Source organism: Lytechinus pictus, chromosome 10, assembly GCF_037042905.1.
Source record: "Lytechinus pictus isolate F3 Inbred chromosome 10, Lp3.0, whole genome shotgun sequence".
NCBI lineage: Eukaryota > Metazoa > Echinodermata > Echinoidea > Temnopleuroida > Toxopneustidae > Lytechinus > Lytechinus pictus.
The window spans coordinates 19,699,466-19,726,861 of NC_087254.1; the positions used below are offsets into that span (position 1 = coordinate 19,699,466).

The following is a 27,396-nucleotide window of genomic DNA, read 5'->3' on the forward strand; positions in this document are numbered from 1 at the left end:
CTGCACGAACTGACGAACGACAGACGAACTGAGCTGATCATCAGTAGAATCTTTGCGAATGCTGCGCTTACATTTCTTAACCAGACAGTACAGAGACTGAGAGCTGAAGATAGACGGGTAAGTTGCTGACGATGAGATGCCTGAACCATGAAGGTAGAAAAGAAATTGTTAGTTGTTTGAAACTGTAATACCGGTACTGATACTATTACTAGACAGGATAGAGTGACTCAGTGAGTGAAAAATTGAACATTTGAAAAGCTGTCGAACGTACCGTATACCCAGTTGTTGTGTGTCCGGACAGGTCGTGTGTCCGGACGATCAATTTTAGAAAGTCATTTGGAAAAATTTACAAACGAAATTTCATCAATTTTTAGTACAAAATGTTAGGAAATATTCTAAAGAACAAAACAGAAGATGATCACAATTATTGAATTCATATTTTTTTAGTGTAATCCAAAGACAAAAAAGAAAGCTTCAAAAATATTTAGTGTCCGGACACCCGACCCCCCATCCTACAGCCAGGAGTACAGGTATGTATGGACGTTTTGAATGTGACTGATGTGAATTTTCGACTCGCCATGATTTGTATTGTAATTATTGCCTATTGCCATGACTGATGACTAGGTGATGACGATGTTCATGAAGTTTTCATTTGTTGTCTGTTGAGTATGTGACAAAATTAAATAAAATTAGGCATTATCGTGGTTTATGTCAGTCACCAGTCCATTCACTGCCGTTTATTTCGTCAGCAGTGGTGACATCTTTCCACTCCCATTGACTTTGTACACAACGAGCACACACACACCGACACACACGAGAAGAGAGGTGACAAATTTCACGATAAGGCCTAAAATTATATATATTTTATTTCTATTTTCAAATTTCTTTAATAGTAGATCCAGTGACGTTTTGTTGTTTTGTTAAAACAGTGATTTTATTTGCTTAACTTAAGACTAAGTTAATAAAATACACCCCGGGCTAGACCAAAAGCTTTGGTCTCTGTTATGTTGGCTGTTCCGCTGAACTCTGTTGGCTCCACTGTACTACGACATGTACGAGGAGAAAGTAAAAAAAAATGTTTAAAAACTCCTCAAAACAGACGGCTGCCAGCTGTCTAAGCCGGACATGTATGCTATGTTTGGAACTGGGCTGAATTGTCCGCAGTGCAACGGTTGGCATGAGACTGCATGACATATCGATTAGAAATATCTGAAAATATATTTTTAGGCATTTCTAATCAATATGTCATGCCAACCCCAGTTACAGGTTTAAACAAAACAAAGGTTTGCCTTTTATTAATTCTGTACTACCAAATTTGACCAATTATCATTTTTTTTGTTCCGAGTTTTTTCCATGAAAAAAGGGAAGAAAATGGGCATCCTTTCGGTCCCTGTCCAATGCAAGGTTTTGACGGTCTTGCATTGGACAGGGTGGATGCTTGTGAAGAAGGCAGCTTAGCTCAGTTTGTCTGAGCTGTTCACAGATTAGCGTTGTGTGTGTCAGCGAGCCTCTCCACTGTATCCAGTGCAGGTACTAAGTTAGACAGCTGAAATCCCTCCTAAGGAGTTTTTAAACATGAATTTGGTTTACTGTTTTAGTTTCTACTTCTACACATTATAATATCATACATGCTTCTACACAGATGTCTAGCCATCTCAAACACAGTGTGAGGGACCTATGCCCCATATGCACAATGTATTTTCCCACTAAAAACAAGGGTTCTGATTTGTTAATGAACATTATTTTCTTTTCCACTAAAATTGCACCCAGGTGGTGTTGAGATTCCATATTTGCTCCGGCTACAATTGCCATGAGCTATGAATTCCACACTGATTGAATCACTAACTTCAACCCTGGATTTATTCTAATATGTACACTACCCTAAATGTAACCATAAATCTTGTATTATATTTATAAAACCTTATTGCAACTCTAACCCTACATCTTTATAGACCTTATACTCTTAAAGCCCAGAGCAGTTGCCACAGGAGCAAATGTTGGTCATCGATGTTGATTACTAGATGCTGATTAGTTTCAAAACTTCCATCATTCATAGATCTATATTTTGATGAAAAATGTATTTACGGTGATAATCAAGAATTGATTTTTGGGGTATACATGTAGGTTACCTGTACAGAGTGGAAGAATGACTTTAGTCTATAGAGGTTGTGTACTGAAGTAAAGCAAGACAGAGTCCACCAGAACGACAGACGAAACAGAGACTGTAGCTTTTGGTCTAGTGCTAGGTTTGAACGCAGTTGGAAAACAGACGTCCATTGGAAAGGATGCAAGTGATGGTGATGATGGTGCGATTGTGTTACAGTTTTAATTACATTTGGTGTTTTTCTTTCATATTACAGAATAATTTAGACAAGGAATGGAAAAAGAATGGACCACTCTTACGAGAAAGGTAGCTTTTAAGTTCACCTTCTTTGTATTTACTCTTGAACTATTGTATTTATTATTGTGTTTTAAAGATTGTTTATGTTGTTTTCGTATATTATTGGAGTTAGTTAAGTACATGAATATGTAACTTGATGTAAGGATAGCAGGCTAGGGAATGCTCCATTTGTGGGGTGTTCATTTGACTCAAAAGCAGCCCTTGATCAAGATTTTTTTTCCAAATTTTTTGTTTTGTTTTTCACCATTGTTTTTATTTTTCAATGATATTTGTCAATAAAACTCCTGTGATTATATATAAATCATGGCATAAAACATCTCTATACTATATTTAACAAGCAAATGTAATGAAGATTTTACTAGTACTGGATTTTTACACAAAATCATGTGTTTGGCCCAATTCTTGGTCCGATGTAGTACATACACAGAATTATGTAATATTCAGAATCCACATACCTCGGTGTCACAGATTTGGTCTCAAAAGATGTGCAAGAAGAGAAATCCAGAATCACCCCGGCAAGTGGTTTTCATGTTACAGATTTTTCAATAAGTGTTACTTGTGTAGTTGGGTTATTAAAGCATTAATGGAGTAATGTTACAATAATTGTATATGTGATGTCTTGACATTTATTAGAAATTTCTATGAATTTTCATTGCTTCTAGGTAAAGGGTTAAGACGAAGCAGGCGTGGAACAGATGATATGTCTGACAGTTACAGTGGTGTGGAGAGAGTGAGAGGTTGGGATAGGGGGAGAAACAAGCATGATGGTGATAGCAGCCGAAGATCAAATTCACCAGGACTAAGGTTTCCAAGACATTCCCATCATGGAGATGAAATGTCTAGAAGCAGAAGTGTAAGCGAGGACAGCTATCATCACTGTCATAGTGATGGCAGTGGAGGGCCGAAAGCTCGGAAACAAAAGATAAAGATCCTACAGAGACCAAGGCATTCTTCCAATCAGAGATACAGATCGGATCGTGATATGAATTCTGGATTTAGGGGATCATCTCCAGATGTAGTAGACCTTGATGATGTTGGATCGAGTAGCAGTCAGGAGGTTTCTGGGGCATCGTCCAGTCAGTACATGACTGCGGGACAAGACCCAAGCCCTCCAAACACCATGGATGGTGAGAGACAGTATGAAGCAGAGAAGTGTCCAAAGAATGTTGGTGAAGTGCTGAAGCCAGAAGTCGGCGGTGATGCCACTTGTGCTCCGAATCCGCTCCATGGAGGACTTCCTCATTTGGCTAATCTAGCAGGACTGCAAGCAACAGCAGCCATTGATGCAAGTATATCTTCGAGTATTCAGCTTCTTCAGTATTACCAACAGCAGCAGATACTTGCAGCACATTTAGGACTGACAGGTCTTGGACAGGCTGGTTTGTTCCCTAGCCTACCCCTTGCTCCACCATTACCGTTGACAATGCCTTGTGCAAATTCCCTTCACACACCTTTCCTCCCATGCTCTTGTGTAACTTGCCAATCAGCCATGCTAGGCCAAGATTTGAACCGACTGCTGCCTCAATATGGTCAAACTGGACAGTATGCACCACACATGCCCTCATTGCCAGTGCCTCACCAACAGGGGTCAGCTCCACCACAAGGCCAGGATGTCCAAGCATTACTCAGACTCCTACACCAGAATGATGGACATGACGTCCAAGCAACTGCGCCGCAAAGCTGTCAAGAGTGTGCTTATGAGACAGAGTGCAATACTGCCACATGCCATGCCCATGATGCCAATAAGCAGCCACCACTACCACCACCACCGCCGCCAGAAACGCCATCACCGCATCAGTCTTCCAATCCTCCAGTTGGTCAGCAACCGCCTCCTGTCCAGTTATACCAGGGTATGCCGGGGAGTCCTTTCAGACAGACCGGAGGGTTGCCACCAGGTTCAGGAGTTGGTAGCAACATCACACCCCTGAGGCAAGTCCTTACTGGAACCTTATGCAGTAGTCCCATGCATTCACTGATTACTCAGCTGAATGAAAGTGGTCTCTCAACAGTCAGTGCCATCCAGTTCCAGAGTCCTGACAAGCTCAACTCTTCCAAAGGTATGCACCAAATATCTTATCTGACTGAAAGGACACATTCCTCTTATTGAGTCAAACTTTTAAGTTAATAGAGACTGAATATATATTAAGATGCAAGAAAATACTGTTTACATGACAACAATTAAAAATGCAAAATTATATAGGTTTGATCGAGGACAGATATGTATTTCACAATTTTGAGTGATGATAGCAATGACGATATTGCACCATTCTAGTGTTTATTATAACAATGTATTACTCTTGCTAAACATTAATATTAATGGGAGCCCCATGATGCATCACGCTTGAGTCATATGATATCCAGGGGAAAATGGTTGAACTTTTGTTTCCTCTCTCTGTCTCCAGCTGAGGAGAACCCACCCATTGGAGTCTTCTGGGACATTGAGAATTGCGCCGTACCAAGAGGAAAGTCTGCCATGACTGTCGTTCAGCGGATCAGAGATCAGCTCTTTGCGGGACATCGGGAGGCAGAGTTTATGTGTGTCTGTGATATCAACAAGGAGAGTAGCACCATCATACAGGAACTTAATGATTCACAGGTAAATACCAGTAGGCCTACATATTAGGTATTTTTCATTCCTCCTGTGTTTGTGATAGTTAAATCAAAAGGGCAACTGACCATTAATTCTAGTCAATAAAGCAGGTAACTAATATTTTTAGCGTTCTTTGAAAGGGCAGTTGGTTTCCCATACGGATCTTGTGTTTGTCCTCTTCTAGTTCATTTTCCAAAGCACAATCTGATGAAAAGAACCCCCCCCCCCCCAGAAAAAAATGCTCACATAAACCTGAATACAACAGTATAATACAATGTGTACTCGGCATTATTACCTTGATATGGCCAATCCTTTGAAATCAAGTGTAGTAATACAAGTTTTATAAAGTATTAATAAAGCAGCTGAAGAAAAAAAATGGGTGTGTTATGAAACCAGACGTTGGGGAAGGGAATTTTAGAAAAGAATTGGAAACAAAAGAATAGTAAAGATATGGTACATTTAACTTATAGATAATTTAAAGGTAAATCAAAAGGGCCACTGACCATTAATTCTAGTCAATAAAGCAGGTAACTAACAATATTTTTAGCGTTCATTGAAAGGGCAGTTGTTGTCCCATAAGGATCTTTTGTTTGTCCTCTTCTAGTTCATTTTCCGAAGCACAACCTGATGAAAAGAACCCCCCCCCCAAAAAAAAAAATGCTCATACAAACCTGAATACATCACTATAATACAAAGTGTATTTGGCATTATTACCTTGATATAGCCAATCCTTTGAAATCAAGTGTAGTAATACAAGTTCTATAAAGTATTAATAAAGCAGCTGAAAAAAAATGGGTGTGTTATGAAACCGAAGGGTGGATAGGGAATTTTAGAAAAGAAATGAACACAAAAGAATGATAAAGCTGTGATACATTCAACTTGCATTTACATTGCAATAATGTGTAAAGACATAGGTACATTTTTTATGACCTATCTACATCGGTACATGTAGCAGTTGTGTGAAAAAGTAACGACCCCTGTCTTAAGATGCTAATCTCTGATAATTTGATTCATCTTGTGATTTGTTGTAGGTGACTGTTGCTCACATCAATGCCACTGCAAAGAATGCAGCTGACGATAAACTCAGACAGAGTCTCAGAAGGTTTGCTGACACCCACAGTTCACCGGCAACTGTTGTACTCATTTCAGGTAATCGCTTTAATGGCTCATCTTTTATGATAATAACGTGTGTTTGTCCCTGTAAGGGTAAGGTCAACGTTCTCGCCAACACGCGTCACCTTTGTCGGCCGCCGACAACCGTGAAAGTTTTGTGAGCCTTGGCCGACAACCGTGAATGTCCCCGACAACCCTGACCGACAACCGTGAAACACGCTAGATATTGTCATTACTAAGTTTTGAAATGAACGAGATTCATCATGAAAGTTTTGTTTTTAAGACATACTTGTCAGAAATTTGAGCCTCGCCACTGAGTCTGCTTCGGTTTCGAGCAGAGAACCCTCCTAAATTCCGTCTTCTCTCCATTCACTGGCTTTTCGCTCGATCAGTGCCCTTACTATTTAGCGTGCGTGCAACTCGCTCGAAAGGCCCACTGTCATGACTGTACTGTGCAGCATGCGCTGCATGCATATCGCCCAGAGCGGATATCTCTCCGTCTCTCCCCCTTTTCTTTTTTTTCTAACGAGACTTCGTGTTTGGCGGCAGTGGCCTCTCTCCTCTTCGCTCAAAAATTGTATTCGTGAGGGCAATTGCCGCCTTAATAAAATACATAAGAACAAGTGGGGATATGTCATCATCTGCCAAAAACAATGCTTGAGTCTTTATCTAGTTTTCAGATGGACACTATTATTAAACCAGTCGTTCTTGGTTAATATTAAATCCTCGAAAGTTGCAGTTAAAAAAACAACAAATACAAAATCAATAATAAGCCGTTTTATCACTCTGAGAAAAAAAAGATAAATTCCCGTTTTTGCCATATTCTGATTGAAATTCAATGGGGCAGGGCAGGAGCATTGAGTGCCAGGATATTTGACTTGAAATGCGGAGGGGGCAATAGCCGTAAGACAATGTGATTTTCTGTAATGTATTTTGTGAATTATAGAGATATCAGAATAATACGACCCGCCCGAACCTCTCCTGTTTTTCCTACTTTTCTTACAATTCTTTCTCTTTCTCCCTCCTTCCCAATTTTCACTCGGAAAATCAGAAGGCAACCCCTACCCTTCTCTAAGGACATATTCCCGCGCATAATAGGGAATGTTGTTAGAATGCAATTTCTCGAAATTCGCTCGTTCGATGAAATACATTGCCTTGGTCGGTAATATAATCCTGAAGATGATTTCGATGAGAAATACCGCACTACCACAAAATAGAAATACAAAATAGAATCACATCATGAACATGTCAATAAATAGGGATAAATGGGTCCGTTGATGATAATAAGTATGAATAGGTACTGACCATCCATGCGCCACCGGCATCGTAACTAAGGGCAGACTCGCCATGAATGTGGATTTGCCACGATGTCCACGTGGGGAGAAATCGGACCACTTCTTCTTTCCTTGGTTGGTAACCACGTTCAATTGGTGATTAGTCTTTCTCTATAACGCACACTTGCAATTGCTTTAATTTTAATCTTCAATTCGGCTGCACTGTACTGTTAACCAATAACCTGTAACTGTAATATTGAATTTACTTGTATATCTAAATCAACATATCGCTAATGATTCGATTCAAAGATGAGAACCTGAGAAAACTTGTAATCGCGGATTTAGAGAAAATTCAAAGCAAAATAGAGTCTGAATATGCAGACTTGCAGACAAGCATCATGTTTGGCATGTTTTGTAAACAAAGGCGCGTGCCCTACTTAATTGAATGATCCGAATCATGATTACGCAGTGAAAATCCTTGGCTGTGGTCAAGCTCATGAGGCCCTTGGGAATAAGGGATTTATTGTCAGTCAGTGCCTTTTTAGGACACACAGAATGAACAGCGGTACTTGGAAAAGAGAGGTGTATTCGATCATGATTATGTCATATCATAGACCTATTTATGGTCATATTTAGTCGTTACTTTTTCTCAAATTGTGATTTGTATTCTTGTTAAAAGTTAGACCTAGATGTTTGACAAAAAATACGATTCAGTAAGTCTTTCCCATAAAATAAATGAGTATGCATCGTGTTTTCTGATTATGAAAGACCCATGACAGAGTGAGTATCAAGTTGATCTCATTTTAATCAAGTTCGGACCTTTCAGTGTCTCTCTTGCTCTCACTCTCTTTCAGTCTTTCTTCCTCAGTTTTAACATGAAAACCAAAGGTGTAGATTCTTGAATTTCCCATTTTCTTTTAATAACGAGTGATATCATTAAAATGCGATTTCGTAATACATATAATTATTCCATTTGTTATAAATTAACTGCGTCCAATCCAACTGTAAAGTTGAATCGAAAGACGCAAAATAATAGCTAATGAAAAAGATCTTGAAGCCTTCGCCTGTGCGCTAGCTGCGCCTTTTGATCGATCGAAGGATTATCACTAAGTCTTTGACGATAACGGCAGGGTTCTTGTGCGGTTTGCAAGGAAAGGGGCTACTACTAACTTAGTACTAGAGAGATAAATCTACATCTAATACGGACAAGGTTACAAACAAGGAATAACTTTTTAATTCTTCATTGATGCAGATTACGAGACATGGAACAGTAATAAGCCTACAATTTTAATAATTGACAAATATTCCACCAACGCAATCGAATAGACGGCCACATGGTCAGGATTCCACGGCAAGGCTCGGTAGACGTTGGGGCACGAACTCTCGCCACTCGCCGAGAATCTCGGCTCGTTTGTCAGTTCAACATTGCGCTGTGACCTGTGTGTAATTAGCTGATAGAATTCAATGCCGAAGCCGCCGAAAAAAATCATTTATCCGCCGCAGCAAAGTGGTTAATGTGATGCATTTAGCTGCAATATAAGCTCTTCGATACGGATAATGTCAAAAGCTAACCGCGCTTGTATTGAGATACAGAGATGATTTGACCAAAAAAAAACAGAGCGTTTTGTGATAATTTAATGAATCTATTGTGAAAAAGGCAAATGCATGAATTAACACATGTATCTGCAGCTAGATTAGCAATATGAGAATTAAAAGAAAACTGAAAACAGCTTTCTATTTTCCTTTTAATACATGACCTTCAAACCATCAACAACATACCAGACATGACAAGTTTATTGTGATGACTAGCATTGCAAGTGTTAGACCAAACCATCAACAACATACCAGACATGACAAGTTTATTGTGATGACTAGCATTGCAAGTGTTAGACCAAACCATCAACAACATACCAGACATGACAAGTTTATTGTGATGACTAGCATTGCAAGTGTTAGACCAAACCATCAACAACATACCAGACATGACAAGTTTATTGTGATGACTAGCATTGCAAGTGTTAGACCAAACCATCAACAATATACCAGACATGACAAGTTTATTGTGATGACTAGCATTGCAAGTGTTAGATTTTACATTGTTGAAAATGAGTGTATTCTTTGGGGTTTTTTTTGTGCGTTGGGAGCATGATCAAGATGTAACTTCACATTTTACCTTTCTTATGTATCTTCTAATCCAGGTGATATCAACTTTGCTCAGGACCTTTCTGATCTGAGGCACAGGAATGGACTGAATGTGGTCCTGATCCATGGATTCGCTGCCTCTGAGGCACTCAAGAACTGTGCCAACAAGGCTTACAGATATGATGAGCTCCTAGCGGACCTTCCCTTTAGGTCACCAGCAAAGGTAAGACAAGATCTAGCATATGGTTGATGTGTTTGGTGAGGTGCTCAGAGGCACTTGAGAACTGTGCCAACAAGCCTTACAGATATGAGAAGCTTCTAGCTCAGAGGCACTCAAGAACTGCCCATGTTGGCATTCATTTGTTCTGGACTGAATAAAAATGGGAAAATTTTATATTCCTAAAATAAGGATCATATCACATTTTTTACAAGAAATCTGTGATCATTTTCTAAAAATAAATTGATCTTTTTCATTGCTTCTCTGCTTGTTCTGTCTTATAAATGTTTGTTCTTGTCTTTCTTCCTGTCTCTGTTCTCTCTTTCATTCTCACTCTTCCCCCTCCATTATTCTCTGTCTCTCCCTTCCCTCTCATACTTTCTCCCTTGTTCTTCACTCTGTACCCCTCTATTTCCTTTGTTATTCTATCCACCCTTCTCATAGAGTGTTAGTGAAAGCTCAGAGTTGGTAGTTCACAATCTTCCGGTGTGGAAGGATCAAAGTATCATTAGGACACGGCTAAAGCAGCTATCAGACAACTGTGGTGGCAAAGTTGGCAACATTGTCAACAGTACAGCATTTATCAAGTTTCCAAGCCATGAGATAGCATGCAGGTTCGTTGCACTTTGATCAAATTATGGAGCTTTAAGATTGTTCTAAAATGTTCAAGGAGATAGGGATACAGCTGCATACAAAATTATTCAATTGCACGCAGTTTGGACATCAGTTTACAACCTGTTTCTGTGTGAAAGTTGCAATGTCGAATGGCTTGTGAATTATAAATCTTGACTTCTATTTTATTCAATTGTAATAAACTACATTTCCCCACTTGAATAATATAATTTGGTAATTCATTTCACCAGACTATCCTAATTGTAGGGGGATCAAATGATTTTGTTGAAATCGTTTTGTAGAGTGAAATGTACAAAATTTGATGAAACAACAGATTAGGCAAGGTCAAAGTACCGGAATACTAGCAAGATTTTTATATATATACATAATGTTCTGTTTGGTGTCAGAAGAACCCTGATAGGCTACCCAGTCTTTCTGCAACTAAATATGGATTGGAAAAAATACTTGAGGAATATACAGACTGGCCATGCAGTCAGTAAAGCTTGCTGCATTGTCAAAATGGAAGCAGAAGCAGAGAGGGAAGAATACAATATTTTAAGTAAAACAATTTCTGAAAGCATTGGAATATGAACCTGTTTTTTATATGATTGGTAACCAAGAAGAGTTGCCAATTATGTATTTATTTCATTTTTCTTCTGCCGTGTAAAGGGCTAAGAAGAGACTGGAAAAAGAGAGTGTGTATGGGAACGTCATCACCACGTCGTTCTGCCGCATCAATCGATCTGGCTATGGTAGTCCGAGGTATGGAAGGAACAATGTAAGACGAGACAGTGATAGTTATCATGATAAGAGCTGGAGAGATAACCAGGAAGAAGTCTCTAGTCATGGTGAGCAATCCTCTACTGTTTGGCTCTTGGATATGGTTCCATGACATTTGCTCTGGCGACAATTGATCCGATGAAAAATCTGCACATTAAGCAAGACATAAAATCTAACATAAATAAAAATAAACCCGAATCCTTATCTTCACATCATTCTGAAGCAAAAACTCTATTGCAATCCTAACTCTAACCCTATGCCCTCAGAGATATTAAGACCGGAGCAAATGTCGCACGAGCAAATGTCGTGTCACCCTTGGATATACATGGACAACTTTTTTTTGTAAAATGAGAAGAAAGTGACAGCATTTTGAAGGTTTTGTATGGTTGTAGGAAAGGCTTTTATGGTAGTATGGGTTGTCTGCAAAAAAGTGACTTAGTGTTACATTGCCATTAGTTCTGTTTGTTTTTTTAATTAGATGAAATTTCATCTTTTGTAAATATATTCTATATTCTTTTAAAAAAAACACCTGAAATATTTGAAATTTAGATTACGCATTCAATATAATTGAACACTTATGCGCATCACTGTTTTATTAAACATCAGACTTCTGCAACCATATTTTAAATTTGATTTTTCTTCACTGTCAATACTTCTTTTATTGTTTGTCTGCAGTCTCAACATGGAAAAGCAGTCTTAACTTTATTTTGTGTGTTCAGATGTAGCAAAGAGGATTACATACATGTATCAATAGGAAACTTAGAATGCAAGTTAAATAAATGACATGTGAAATACCTGTAAAATACTGAGAAATAAGTGGATGATTAGAAGAAAATATTCTTAAGTGTACTTCTTTTGAAATCTTGTTGTTTTGCTATAGATTCAAGTAGTAGTCAAGGAACCAATGAGAACCAGAAGGTGGAGCCAAACATTCCAAATATCAAGACATTCACAGGCCCCGCCCCCAAACCAATCCCCGTCTCAGTCGCCGAGCAAAGGGATTGCACAAGCCCTCTTGGTGCAGGAAAGACAGACATGAAAGTCAGCAGTGGTCTTGCAGCAGCATTCCGTCCTATCCAACCCACCTCAGCTCCACCACCTGCCCCACCCCGTCACACCCCGACTCCGCCCAATTGTGAAGGCATCAACTTGGTCATGGACGGAGCAGCAATGAGGCAGTACCCCACCCAAAGTCAGCAACGTCCTGACCCTTCAAACAAGGCATGGTCTGAATGGAAACCTCTCATCCCTACTCCGCCGCCTACCTTGGATCCTCCCGGTCCCTATGATGCCTTCCGACCGATCCCGTCGGTCCAGAGGATGGCAGGAGCACCTGGATCTCACTTACATCTCAGGAAAGATGGCACACCTGGTAACCCATACCTCAAGGGGTCTTATAGGTGAGTTGCTAATATCAACTATGAACTATTCATGCTTTTATACCGTCTAAGAATTGATTACCAATTCATTTCTCTGTAGTATCAGTACTGCCCATTATCATTGAACATCTTGTCAGCTATGACTACAACAAAAAAGAATGAAATAATAAAACTTATTAATGAACATGACTGAATAAAAAGTGTTTGTAATATATCCTGTATTGTTTATTGCTCAGAGTCCGATGTCTGATGATATGGTATTCCTGATATATACTTTGCTTTTTTTTTAAATCTCTCTTCCTCTTATTCTTTTTCTACATCATTTCTATTTCACTGTTCTTCCTTTTTCCTTTCCATCTCATCTCACTCTGTCTCCCATTTTCTCTCTCACTACGACAGAGCCCCATCCCCCTTGATGGTTACCAGTAAGCTAAAGCCAAGCTGGCAGCAGCAACAGCAGCTTCAGGGAGGGGGATCCATGGGGTCAGTGCCAGGGTTCAAACCCTGGACACCCATGCCAGGCATCGATCTCCTCATCACCAATCTGGATTGTCAGATCACCCGTAAAGAGCTAAAGCGCCATCTAGTGGCAGCCATCAGTGAGCATTGCAAGGTAATTACGATTGATGGACCTAAATTCCCCATGGGTGGATGCTAAAGAAAAGTTCCCAGCGAATATTTGTCTGTAAAGGCCACTGTTTGTGGGAAATTACCTGATATGCAATTCTTTTTATTTGGATCATCTGTTTATCCTGTTTCCTACTGAAAATGTATGATTGTCGCTGGGTTTTGTTTTGGTCTTTCTATATGGATTTATGACTGTAATTTGCACTTGAACACAATGATTGTTTCATCTTCCATGTGTACACAAGTGTAGGACCACATTTTTCCAAATAGAATTAAAGCATCAAGACTCTGTACATTTGAGATAGCGAAAAAAAGACTCCATTTATAATGGGCATTGAAACAAATGAAAATGAAGTTCTATAAAGTTATTTTATAAGTTTGTGTAAATATACATTGACTCAAGATTCTTTATTCACAAATCCTGTCTTTAATTGATAGTCCATTTATTTCTGCGAAGGTCCTTCATGTGTTCCTGGCAGCGCCTGCTCAAGGTTATTTCCAGGCTGTGGTTAGGGTACCGTGTATGGGTGATGCCATTGGAGTCCTCGCCAATGTCAACCGTCGTCAGATTGGTTCTAGATTGGTCCATATCTCTATCATGCCTCCTGGTGATTCTAACGCTGATAGACTCAGGTAAGTGTCAATGTCATCATCAATCTCTCTCCCAATGTAACTGCTTGTCTAAGAGATGACCCAACATTATTTTTTACTACTGACAATGGCTCTTGCTTCCGTTTCCCAGAACAAAGTTACTAAGATGTTTTCTTTTTTATTTGGTAGTTTGAACTATGATATATGCAGATTTCAGTTCGAGAAAGCATCCTCTAATGAATACACACATTTATCACACAGTTTTAAGTTCACATTTGTTACTGAGCTTACAGCATAATGGATCCACTGTATTGAATTAATAAGTCTACTTTTCATGTATATTACTTGACATCAACCGTTTGTTTATTAATGCAGTAACATTGTAATTAGCTAAAGAAGTCTGTAACTCTTCACATGCCAGAGTTGCCAATTTGCGCTAAGTAATACACAAATGCCTTATTAGAGCTGTAATTTGTATGGCAGGTTAAGAGATAAGAGACCAATTTATACTTGTCTCATTTATGCATACCGTATATGGTTTATAATGACCTCATATATTTGAGTACAAGGTCAAATGAAATTTGTTTTAAAATTTTTTTCAGGATGATGATTATTCAGATGCTACAAGAGATTCCAGGAATGAGCATGCCACTCTACAAGCTCAGGCAGGCCTTTGAAAACAAGTAAGTCTTTCACTTTGTGCATTCAAGAAAACTAAATATTGTGAAGTCATATTTTGGCCTGCACCCACCAATATCTTATCAAGCAATATGCAGTCATCTTTTTTGTATGTGTACTGCAAACTCTGACTTCTTATGCTATTAGAATAGTTGAGACTGGTTTGGGTTTAAAAAAATAATTCTTTCTCGTATTTTTAGAAGTTTCCTAGCACTTACAGAATAGTGTCCTGAGCTGGAAAAAAAAACGTAATTGGATGAATTCAGACAAACCAAGCAATGAAAATCACTGAAAAGTATCTTCTTGAAATGTTGCCATTGTCACTTTGAGGTATTATCAATGTGAGAACATTTTCAAATGGAGTGAAAAAAAAAATAATTAATATAGGAGTTTCTGGGTTTTTTTTTTTGCTCTTTCAGGTACCAGCAGCAGCTCCATGTTAGCGACCTGTATCAAATTCCTGACACGGTCACTATGCAGGAGACTCATGGCGGTAAGCTGGTCTGCCTGACAGCACTCAGTGCATCTAACTCACCAGTACCAGGCAGCTATAACTCTCCCATCGGCTGGCAGTCACCATCCATCCCTTTCATACCACAGAGGTGAGTGAGAAGCAGGATGGGAATGATGATGATGGTGGTGGTGTTGATGGTGGTGGTGGTGATGGTTGTGGTGGTGATGGTGGTGTTGATGATGATGATGGTGATGGTGATGGTGATGGTGATGACAGTGGTTATGAAAATCAAGGTGGTGGTGGTGGTGATGATGATGGTGATGATGGTGGTGGTGATGGTTATGGTGGTGGTGGTGGTGATGATGATGGTGGTGGTGGTGATGATGATGATGATGATGGTGGTGGTGGTAGTGGTGGTGATGGTTATGGTGGTGATGGTTGTGGTGGTGGTGGTGGTGGTGGTGATGATGATGTTGGTGGTGGTGGTGGTGGTGATGATGACGACGACGATGATGGTGATGATAAGTTGCAGAAGTAGTAGTAGAAGCAGCAGTAGCAGCATGATTGTGATGATGATGAAGAAGAAGGTGGAGGTTGGGTGGTGGTGGTGATGATGATGTTGCTGACAATGATGATCACAATGACGGTGATGGGGCAGGAGGGCAAGATATAGGATAATTTTATATGTGAATAATGATCTTAATATTGTTTCCTTTATTCATGATTACTAGAGATAAGGATAATAACCAAGTAAAATACCTCTCAAACTTTCTTAAAGTCCTCCCCAAAATAATCAACTTAGTTTTGTACCATTAAAAATGTAGAACACATAGTAACTTCCATTAATGTTCATGTTACAGAGAGCCGAGTCCCGAGCCATCAGAACGTTTCTGCAGCCAGCATGACCCAGAAGGTCAGAGCCAATATAGATTGCTTGATACTGATCTCTGTGTGATGGTAGCCTATCAGACGTTTACTGCTCAGGTCACGACACTGCTAAACATACACCATGGTTCACTTTCTCTCCTTAGGTAAGCTAAAACAGCTGGTTAAAATAGAAATTATCCCTGCAGAGTAATTTTCAAATGATACTGATAAATACAAAAGGAGGTGCATAGAAACTGATTCTAGGTTTCATACCTTCTAAAATGATACGCAAGATTTTTAAACTTGTAGCTAATCTTGTTTTATAAGGATAAACATCTTGAATTATATCCCAAAGAATTTAAAACTCTTGTTATTCAGTTGTTATTTTATATCTGAACTGTTTGGCATTGCTTGTGATATTTTTTTTAGTCATATGGACAACCCCCCCCCCCCTTAAAAAAACAAGAAACATAAAATGTTGGCAGAATTAGGTTTGTTGTATTAGGGCCTTAGGTGGAAATGATGACTGCTATGTAAATGCTGTCTATTCTTGATATAAGTAATATATAAATTTTCTTTTACCTCCACATGATAGCTTCCCACTGTGCTACAAGGCAGAGTTCAATGACCTCGATGAGGATTTTGAGAAGGGGATTCCCCTAGAGCACCTGTTGAATTCAGTCCCCGGTGTCAGGGTGGCATTCTGTAGGGAGGGATTCAAGGTGATCTGCTGGAGCCAACAGAAAGAGGACATCATCCCTGATGGTAAGTATATCATTACTTGGGGTTAATCCTGAGTGAGGTATGCAAAAGTATTGGTAGTGGTGGAAGCAAACCATATAAGTAAGATATGAAAATATGTGAGATATAAAAAACAAACAAACCAAACTGAAAGTAATTCTTTCAAGAGGTTGTAAAACTTGCTCACTAATCTAAAAGTATACATTAGTTAATACCAATTGGGTAAAGCTAACAAGTAAACTTTGGGGGGCATTTATGTAAAACCCACCCCCATCCCCTTCAAAGGTGAGCCATACCCTCTTTCTCCTGGCACGGTCCCATGAAGGAAGTAGTATAGCTCCTCAAGCTTTCCACTATGTGTACTTTCAATTCTTGTTTTTAAGATGGACAGCAGATTCCCCCTTTCTACTTGAGCATAATACCCCCCTTATTCCCTGGCCCCGTTCCAGTTCACACCAAGTTTATCAAGCTCTTGTAAAAAGTATTGACTCCCATCATAAAACAAAATCAATTTTTTCCTCGAGGGGGTAACCGATTTTCTTCTCTGCTAGGTGGACCACATCCTTTCTACCGTATCTGTGTTCTATTTCATCAGGATATCCATGTATTTAGATTCATCCACTAAGTACTGCTCCTGTCCACACAACAAACTGCTATGTCCTACCCTTGTTTTTGCAGATGGCCAACAGATTTTCCCGTCTGTGTTCGGGCGGACCACGCCCCTCCTTCCACCGGCCTTGTTCCAGTTTAGCAAGGAGGTGGTGGAGCTCCTAAAGCATTCAACCAAGTGTCGTCTCCCGTTCACTCGCTTTGTACCAGCGTACCATCATCACTTTGGAAGGCAGGTTCGGGTGGCAGACTACGGCTATCTCAAGCTCATTGAGCTCTTTGAGGCAATCTCACATGTCCTGGAGGTAGGAATTCCAATGAATTAACAATCGATGATAATAATGATTGTAAACTCTGTGAATGAAAACATGAATTGAAGGAACCTGCTGGAATAGCTAGATATATGGTAAAGTGTGTAATTCCTTTAACTGTTACTTCTCCGTAATTCTTTTGTAACTTTGTAATTCACTGTCCAACTGCTCAATTAACTACTCATAATCATTGCTCAAGAGAAAAATACTTTGGTAAGTTGAGGGAGAGAGGGAGAATACAATCAGACTGTTATAAGATTATGCATTTTTCCCCCATTGTTACTATCTTGATGTTGATACTGCTTCCCAAAGACACATTCCTAGCAGAGAAGTGTTCGAATAGCAACTCATCTTTCACCAGAAATGGATTCAAACTTTAAGTAGATATAAAAGGGAATGCAATTATTGCCAATTTTAGGAGTGAAAGCGAGTGTTTTTTTTTAAAACAATTATTTTTACAAACCGCGTATGTATGCCTATGAGTTCATATGTTTTTCTTTGCCTTGATTTATCATATAATCACATACCACACTATGTCCATTCACATTGATTTATTTCATCTCTTGTTTCAGATCCTTGGTGCTACTGAGAACAAGACCCTGACCTTGACCCACCGTGCTCAGGTCAAGAGGTTTGGACAAGATCTTCTCAAAGTCCTCAAGTCACAAGCCAGTAAAAAGGTAGAACAAAGTCTCTACGCCCCTTCCCCAATTTTATTGGAGATGCTGATTGTTCATTTTGTAGTATATTGTACTTTGAGGGGGGGGGGGGGTCAGCTACTACTGCAGGTTTAATGGAAAATGTTGTTTTGTCCAACTTGTATGGCAGTCATTGTATTAGTAGAAGTATACATGTCTACTATTTCAAGTTAGAAATACTGTGTTAAGAATGCTGTGCCTTTCTAGCCATCATACTTCTTCAGTACTTTTGGTATCCCTACCTAATTGCTTGGTAATTTTTTTTTTTTTTTGGGGGGGGGAGGAAACCACATTTGCATTAGCATTTATCTAGTTTATTCAAAGGTATCTTACAATTTGAAATTTCTAGCCAGTATACAAATAGCGAATAGGCATGAGTGCGATGGTGCGAGATTTTACATGAGGTGAAAGAAAGATGCTCTATTTAACAAGGCGTTAGCCGAGTTGAATAGAGCTTCTCCTTCTTTCACCGAATGCAAAATCTCGCACCATTGCACAAATAAGAATATTCGCTATTTGTGTTGTAAAACGCCTCGGAATTTAGCGAAAATATGAAAAAAACAAAGAGTTTTTCCCTGTAGTAATCTATGAAAAGGGGAGCAAAAATATTGAAAGCGAAAAGCAAAATCCCACAAGTGCACATGACCTTGGGCAGCATTGCGCATTTAGCCAGCTCAATGAATTAAATCATATTGTGACGTCACCTCCTAAAGACGTGCAATGGTACATTTTGGATGGTACGTCTTGTGTGCAACGGTACCAATGTTTGACATTCAGCCTCCCATTTGCTCGCGTACAACAAGCTAATTAGGCGTTGTACAATGTTAAATATGAGTACTCACCAGTGCTTTCTGCCTTTAATCATTGTCCTTTTTCAGGTGACTATTTGTGACTTTGCTCCTGTGTTCCAGAGGTGTCTAGGTCGTCCATGGGATACAGCCGATTACGGTGTCTGCGATATCCAGGATTTACTCTTTGACCTCCCAGAGAACTGGGTTACTGTGAGTATATCTACTATGGTAATATTAGGACATATATTAATTCTAGTCTCAGTTTTTGGAAATGTATTCCACTCATGATTGAAAGTGGAGGTGTGCTGGCTTCTTATAGTATGTACTGGATGCTTTTAGGACCACAAAAGCAGATGTATCATGTATAATTATAAGCTGTGATCTCATCTTATTCATGATTGAAGAAATGCCATGAATATTCTGATTCCTCCTATGATTTTGAAATATTAGTCAATTTTGAAAGAGATTAGTGGGTTTCTACTATTTTCACCTTTTCCAGTAAAATGTTCAAAACAGACTAATATTTCATGATTGAAGTCATAATCTAAACTCTTTCCAAATTTCAAGTGTGAGTTTGTTTTTTTAAATCTTTGCATTAGATTGACTGGGATGGTGATAACACAGTGATATCAATCCCAAAGAGAGGTAAGTTGGGCTTTTGTCTCCTTCGAATACATATGCAGGTGTATTGATCGTAAAAGGATAAGTAAGAAATTAACCAAGAAATTGTAAATTAAACATAAAAAACAGAACATAAGGAACATTATACATTGACTCAAAGCCTCTTAGCACTTCACATGTGTATATATTATCCTAGTTATAAAATTAATGCATTTTCCCTACGAAGCCGAGCTCGAGCTATAGCCGGGGTAATGATAATACTGCACTTCAGAATAGATCATTTCTAGATAGATGGTGGTCTGTATATGCCTATTAGTAGTTGTAGTATTATCTCATCTGTCAACTTGAACAGTAACCTTTAATATCTGTATATAGTGTTATTGGATCAATGCAGTTTACCCAGGATGCTTCAATATGAAGTAGTATGTAAACATGAATAATAATTCACCTTATATGAAGTAGACATTGGAGTGTTGATAATATATCAAATTCCGTTTAATCTCTCTTTCCAGAGCAAACAGAGGAGGAGTGTATACGGACAAAGAAGTTCACAAGGGAGATCGTTGACCTCCTTAGTCGTCAACATAGATCTCGTATCACATTCTCCAAGTTCATCCCTGCCTACCATCATCATTTTGGCAGGCAATGTCGAGTTGGGGAGTATGGATTTAATAAGTTGGCTGAACTGTTGGGGGCACTGCCAGAGGTTGTGCAGGTGAGCTATTTGAGCCGTAGTTTGACGGAAGCTGACGTCCAGGGCCAGGCATTTTTAGATTGGTTATTTTCATTGAAAGATCTGTCAATTGGTATTTGTATGAGATCTATCCTGCTTTCATTTTCCACAGTTTCTCTTCTTTTTTATTACTATCACAAGATTCAAATGTTCCTTTAATTGGGTGATTTGTGAGGTTTCTTATTTCAGTAGGTGAATATAGTTTGTATGAAACACTAAACTCGTACTGATTTTTAATCAAGTGATCTTTAAGTGCAGCATATTCCGTTCTAAAATTGAAAAGTATTATTTAAAAGTCTTTGCTGCATAAACTTTCCAATTTAGTATACCCCACATTAATCATCATGAGTGGTAGAGCACCTGTCTACAACGGGGGGGGGGGGGGGGGTTCCAATCATACCAGAGATATTGAAAATGGGACCATGTACCTTTCTTGTCGTGCAGTCTGCATGTTAGAAGGGACGTGTCATAACAACATTTCAGTTATTGCAGGGTTTGCTGGAAAATCTGACATGTGTTGGCTGATAATGGTATCCCAGGTAAATAAAAGTTCTCATTATATTGTACTTCTCTTTTGTTATCTCTACAGATTGAGGAGTTTGGTGACGAGCGCAGTGTCCAGCTGACCGAGCCTGAACGCCTTGCAGTCATGGCACGTCGTATCTGTCAGCTCGTACCTAGGAATCGTCAGCATTCCCTAGCCCTCCATGCCTTGCTACCTGCATACTGTAAGGTCTTTGGCCATCCTGTATGTCTTGAGGACTATGGTGTCCATGATCTAGAATCATTGGTCCGCAGGTTCATTCACATTGTGGAGGTACTCTCTCATTTTTAATGCATTGTAAAAGGAACAGTTAAGGAAACGTCTTATTGAAGGACATGGTTCTGTTGTGGGATTTGAACTCAGTATCTTGTGATTTGTAGTAATGATGCTACAGCTTTAGAAATTATCCACTTGTTCTTTAGTGTAGCATAGTGAAACCTGGGGGGTGTTTCACAAAGATTTAATGTAAGTATGACTTGGAGTCACACTTAAATGTCGACGCATATAAGATATGCAACACCCAATCTTATTGATCTATGCGCAGTAGTGCGTGTCCTCTTGGCACGATCTGACCAATGCGGTTATGCCTTTTATAAGGCAGCCAACTAGGCATTTAAGTGCTACTCTGAGTCGTATTTAAATCTTTGTGAAACACCCCCCAGTATATAAAGACCACTCAGAAAGAACATAGTAAATCACATTAATGATGAATTGAATTCAAGGGAACCAAACTTGTAATTTCTATATACATGTGATCCTTCTATATAAATAGTTGCTAAAGCAAGTTAGACCGTATTAAGGCGACCGCACACCTTACGATTGGTCTGCGACTCAATTTTGGAATAAAACGTAGTAGAATTTGATGTTAGTATTGAGACTTGGAATATCTTACTGTGTAATGTTCGAAATCAGTGTACGAATACCTATGTTCAAATCTGTGACTATGCTATCATCCTTAGAATAAAAGCAAATTTAATATCTAGTCGTAATGACGTCATAGCTGTCGTACGATTGGCTACGATTTGAAACTAATTTGGCCTTTACTCCAAAATAAAGGCTTGCAATCTTTCAAAATGGTTTTATTAGTATTCTTTCAATTAATTTTAACCTCAAATGAAATGATATGTTCCATTCACATTTTCAGAAAATGAGCAAAATGAGATTTTTGGAACAAAATCGGAACGCGAACAGTCGTAAGGTGTCCGTTGGCCTTTAGTATTGTAGCTATTTTATGTAAATTGATGTTTTCTTGGCCTGTTTAAGCAATTATACAGGTAGTTGCTAAAGCGAGTTTGACTGAATTGATATAGTAGCCAGTTTATGAAACTTGATATTCTCTTGTCATCTAATTCTAAATTCTTCAACCTCACTCTTCCATCCTCATTGGTTCAGATCGTCACCGAAGATGATGACAAGCGCCTGCGATCGGTAGAGCGTCAGCACCTGAGTGACCTGACCCAACGGATCCTGGTGGTCCTCCTGGAGGAGCCTCATGGGAGTGCATCGGTGGAGAAGGTTGCAGAGCTTCACAAGAAGCTGTGGGGAGAGGAGCTGATTGCGACCGAGTATGGGTACAGCAGTGTGACTTTCCTGCTCAAAGCTGTACATCATGTGGTTATGGTAAGAGATAGGAGTGCACTAATTCTCTGATGGAATAGTATTAATTTATTACCGATATACCATGTGCATGTATGTGATTCCATGCAATACCAAATATTTCATCACATTTTGACATTACCAATCGAGTATATGAATATAAGAAAGATCAAAGTCCATGGTAGTTCGTCATCAAGAAAAACTTTATGATATTTGTGCTTGTCCTATGGGGAAGTGTTTATTTTGGGCCCTTGTTTTAGAGATCCCAGGATTGCTCAAGCAAGAATGGCTCATGTAGCAATCAACAATTTCCCTTGTTGAATTCAGTTTGGACAACAGATGGACTCTGGTTGTTCTGATATTCATCCTCAATTTCATCTTGTGCTTGTTCTCAGGTGAAGGATGAATGGTCCGATGACCCCTACGCCGAGCTGACCCCTACCTATCAGTTTGCCCGTAGCGCCCGAGAGGTCCTACTCTCCGTCCCCAACCTGACATTGACCCTCCAAGCCTTCATGTCTCGCTATCACACCATCCATCACTGTGAGCTCCAACCCCATGACTTTGGCCAGACTACTGTCTCCTCTCTCATCTCCTCTGTACCTAGGGTGCTGACTCTGGTTGGGCGTGGTGCTAAGAGGGCTATTACCCTCAACCCTTTCTGTGTTGGTGAGTTCATACCACTTTCATAATGTGAATCCTCTCCAATGGCTTCTCTTTCATCTCATCTGTACAAAGGATTATGTTGCAACTCCTGGCAATGATCTTAGGAGCATTCCATTAATCAGATAGTCAGTGATATTCACTCACTTTTTAAAAGTACTAAAATCATTGTTTCTGATTGGCACAGAGCAAATTAGTCAGTGAAAATTACTAACGTTTTGCTTCATGAAATATTTTCCAGGATTCCAGCTGGCATTGCAAGAAACTTGCATTAGTTCACATGTCAATTGTAGGTTCCAAAATGGATCATGTGCCTTGCAAATAATTTGTTTGGTAAAGTCAACATCGATCTCTCATTTTTGCATCTGCAAGCTGCAATTGATGTGTGCAATTGAAATGCAAATAGCTTCCTCTTTATTTTTAGTTTGTCAATTTGAAATAATCTAATATTACCATATTTGCAAACATTAAAATTGCTACTTTTGTTTTCATTCTCAGCGTCCAATAACATGCAAGGTTACCCAGATCACTCTTTTACATCGGACCACAATAAAACATCACCCAGTGATTGTACAGGTGAGTTCTTATTCAATCAAAATCCTATAGGCTATATTGATAAGTAATAATAATAATAGCTGGATTTATAAAGCGCTTTTTGCCTGAGGATACAAAGCGCTGCTATCATTACCCCGGCTTTAGCTTGAGCTACCATCACCGGCGCTCAGTGCATGCAAGGAACTACTCCTGCCGGGTACCCATTTACCTCACCTGGGTCGAGTGCAGCAACAGTGTGGATGAATTTCTTGCTGAAGGAAAACACGCCATGGCTAGGATTCGAACCCACGAATCTCTGTTTCAATGGCGAGAGTCAGAACCACTAGACCACGCACCATAGTATCATGCTATCTAGTATTGTTGTTTCTCTGTTAATTTTTGAATAGGTTGAAATCCCATTTGGGCTGCACAATATTGCATATTTTAGTATTCAATTATTTACCAGCTATAAAAGCTACAACATTTCAAACTTCTGATATGCAGTCCTACATATATGTAGATGTGTCTGATGATATTTATGTGCAGCCGTTGTGATGAAATGGCTGATGTGTTTTCAGGCTTTATGACTGAAAGAAATTTGAAGCAAAGATCATGAAAATGTTTTATACAAAGTGTAGTGTTATTCAGAACACAATACAAGAGAATATTTGTTATTCATAGCACACAATCAATGAATTCGAATGAAATGATGCAAAAATGTGTTTACATTGGCCACATTTCAATTGAAACATATTTCATTTATTTCCCATGTGAATTTGCCTTTATCTTGATTTGCTGTTATAACTAGAATTGTTCCTTCAATATCAAAGAAATATAAAAGGTTAGTACTAATGTATTTCTTGCATCATATTATTCAATTTCAGCACCAAGTTCAACAACGAGTGAAAAGGAAAGTGGAAAGACATCCTCAAGTAATTCTACCTCAGGTGAGCAGATTTCTCTTCCTTTTCGATTATTTCTTTTTGATTATTCACTCTTTAAAATTGTCTTCATTGGATACCTGCACTTATGCATGAATTCTAGTATACAATTAGAAATGGGTGGACGCCTTATCACTCTCAACCTGTCATTTATAAGACATAGTTAAGATCGATTTGAATTGGTTGCAATGCAAATAAGATGGAGCCGCCTTCTCCTATACCACAGAGTCTGATGGAGCCAAGGGATCCAGCCCTCCTGCCGAGTCTGCTCCATGTGATCTCCTATCTGGTGGAGCAGTGGCTCCTGCTGACCAAGCTCCTTACCTGGAGCCCACCCTCGCTGAGGCTCCTCTTCCTCTGCCAGCTCCCAAGGATCTCATCAGCTTCAACAGCCCAAAGTTTTCTCCATGTAAAGGTAAGGAGATTTTAATTTTGTCCCTGGCAGGTTGATATCTCCTTCCTTTATGCACTGTATCCGAAGGTGATAGGCAAGGCATTGAAAGTTTGCCCTACATTGATATTCCTAAACATAGTTTGCTTTCCAGATCTGACTTTGAAAACTTTGCAAATTGATTTTGCCGGAATCTCCACTTCAACTGATATTTATTTATTATTATGGTAGTAATGAAATCAGTGCAAACATGAAATTGAACCATTTGTGAATTTATTTCGCAACCTAGTCAAAATGATTTAAATGCCTCTATACGGAAATTATGGTTGTGCAATGAAGCGGATTTTAACATTCAAGTCGATGCATTTTTGAAGTTGGAGAATGTTTATCGATGGGTTTTGGGGTTTCTGGATGAATAATGTGCATCTCCTTGTAGGAGTTGAATATTTCACAAATAATTGTGAAGACTACTCATATCTCTCTCTGTAGATGTCCAGAGTGCATCCGGTGACCAAGAGAAGATAGAACACATCGATCTGATGAGCCTTATTCATCTTCTTCCAAACCAAACCCGCTTCAGCGTAAGCCAGCTACCTCCAGACCTCTGCGCCCCTCTACCGGGCCACGCCCTTCAGTCGGGACCAGCCTCCGTACCCCACTCGGCCTCCACTTCCTTCTGCGTGGATCAGGGTGGGGATGACGGCGAGGTACCCCACCATCTTCAGCGCCAGGCGTGCTCTCTGCCGTCGTCTGCTGCTTCGTCACCGAGGCGTGACATCTTGAGAGGACGTACCCGCTTCCGCCTTGCTGCAAACTTCTCATTGGGTTTCCATGAGGATCCATAAAGCATCAGAGCTTCTGTTTCATGTAACATACATATGTATGAAGCAATACCGAATTGTTAATGGAAATGAATGATAATTGTCTCAATACATGTTTTATATTAATTTTTTGACTCAGTGACCCTCCAGTATTCAGTATTATTAGGACTGTGGTTTGTTATATTGGCATCAAGGTTTGATGTCACAGTTCAGATGCAATGACTCTTTAGGTGTTGTTTCACAACCCTCCCAAGGTCATATTTGCTGTCATTCAACTTTAAATGCCTGTTATCTATACTAATGACAGCATTGAATGGAGTGTTTGTAATCTTGTCCTTGTGACGGTTATGTGACTCCTTTGCCATATTGTACATAGATGTGTAAGTGATATTTTTATTATGTGTACAGTCAGTTGTAATATTGTTGATATTCATTTTACTGCAGTACTTCCAACTCAGGTGCAACATGTGACAAAACCTTGTGACTATCATAATGGATATGTTTTTTTTCTTCAGTTTTTGTTTGTTGTAGCAGGACTACCATTCATGATTTTGGTAAGCAATAATGGTAGCTATGCTTATTCCATGAAATAAATTTTTCAGTGGCATACTGAAGATTGTAGGAAAGCATGTTGACAACTTATTGATTTCTTCTGTTTCTCAGAGCTCAATGAATTTTTATTTGCTGACAAATTGTGATCAATTCATTTCAAGGGCTTGCAATGTGGGATAATGGTTCAATGCTGAGTTTTATTTTTCGCAATCAAAATATGTTCATTGGTGTGTTTAATGAAGAAAATATACTTCCTGTTACAAGATTGTTATCCTTGCTTTTTTTCATTCTTGAATTTTTGCAGCAATAGTCTTGTCAGTTAATTTTTTTTTAATGGATTTACAATGTGTCTCAAAGAAATGCGTGAAAATGTGATTTAATTGTGAGCATTGTAAAGGACAATCATTAGAAGTGTAAAAGGAAAATCTCAGATTTATTAAAGGCAATTTCTTTGAATAGTGTTCATATCCGTGATTCAAACTTGCCCCCTGTGGAATAGTGGTTTGAAGTAAAATCAAAAGAATCAATACTTAGGAAAAAGTTCTAAAACTTGGTTAGGGAGAATGATATATGTTCTGCACCAATATATATGTTTTAGTTAACGACTCTAGATAAAGAAATATTGATGCGGAAGTGAAGCTTATTAATTTGAGCTATTGATTTCAATGTAAATGTAGTGATAATATATTTCGAGAATTTGATGCATTCCTTTGTTATGTTTTACATACTTGTCACTGCCATGGATTTGTATGTTTGTTTTTTCTTTACATTCATATAAGATGTGTGAAGCTTTGTTTGCACAAAGGCATGTTAAATCTTTGACGTAAAATTGAAATCAATTGTGTGTAAACAGAGATGTTACTGATATGTTAAAAAAATATATTCTGTAAAGAAAGACTTCCAAATACATAAGCATGTCTATATAGTGAATACAGGTGCCCATTGTGAATGCAAGTTTGTTTGTCGATGCTAGTATTTTTCAGGTAGGGTACATATTGAAATGTTTATGTTTTGAGTAAACAAGGAAGAATTGTGCCATATTTGTAGCAACAACAAAAACTTGCTAAAAGGGCATTTTTTTATTTCCATCACCTTTTTTTTCTCATTTATATTAATAAGAAAATA

The 27,396-nt window shown here is 38.9% G+C and overlaps 1 protein-coding gene across 2 annotated transcripts; it reads left to right on the forward strand.

The window, feature by feature from the left end:
- Positions 1-26,867, forward strand: LOC129269228 (meiosis regulator and mRNA stability factor 1-like). 2 transcript variants are annotated; one of them, XM_054906699.2, is made up of 27 exons: positions 1-117; positions 2,361-2,410; positions 3,064-4,458; positions 4,804-4,997; positions 6,023-6,140; positions 9,577-9,743; positions 10,182-10,351; positions 11,019-11,197; positions 12,010-12,529; positions 12,908-13,121; positions 13,593-13,768; positions 14,329-14,409; positions 14,824-15,006; positions 15,719-15,889; positions 16,321-16,490; positions 17,145-17,380; positions 17,959-18,066; positions 18,963-19,085; positions 19,475-19,520; positions 20,009-20,211; positions 20,819-21,046; positions 22,166-22,393; positions 22,765-23,038; positions 23,531-23,608; positions 24,451-24,513; positions 24,734-24,922; positions 25,388-26,867. In XM_054906699.2, the coding sequence occupies exons 2-27, from the start codon at positions 2,389-2,391 to the stop codon at positions 25,741-25,743; spliced, it is 5,892 nt and encodes a 1,963-aa protein (XP_054762674.2). In that variant the 5' UTR covers positions 1-117; positions 2,361-2,388; the 3' UTR covers positions 25,744-26,867. The 2 variants fall into 2 exon arrangements, with proteins under 2 accessions (XP_054762674.2, XP_063961582.1); XM_064105512.1 differs by having other exon boundaries at positions 100-153.
- The last annotated feature ends 529 nt before the right edge of the window (positions 26,868-27,396 follow it).

What these genes read in the sequence shown, in the direction of transcription:
- LOC129269228 (XM_054906699.2), top strand. Translation starts at nt 2,389, where the DNA reads ATGGACCACTCTTACGAGAAAG. An exon ending in GATATCAATCCCAAAGAGAG is followed by an intron (nt 19,521 to 20,008) that starts GTAAGTTGGGCT and finishes CTCTCTTTCCAG; the next exon opens with AGCAAACAGAGGAGGAGTGT. An exon ending in ATCACCCAGTGATTGTACAG is followed by an intron (nt 23,609 to 24,450) that starts GTGAGTTCTTAT and finishes ATTCAATTTCAG; the next exon opens with CACCAAGTTCAACAACGAGT.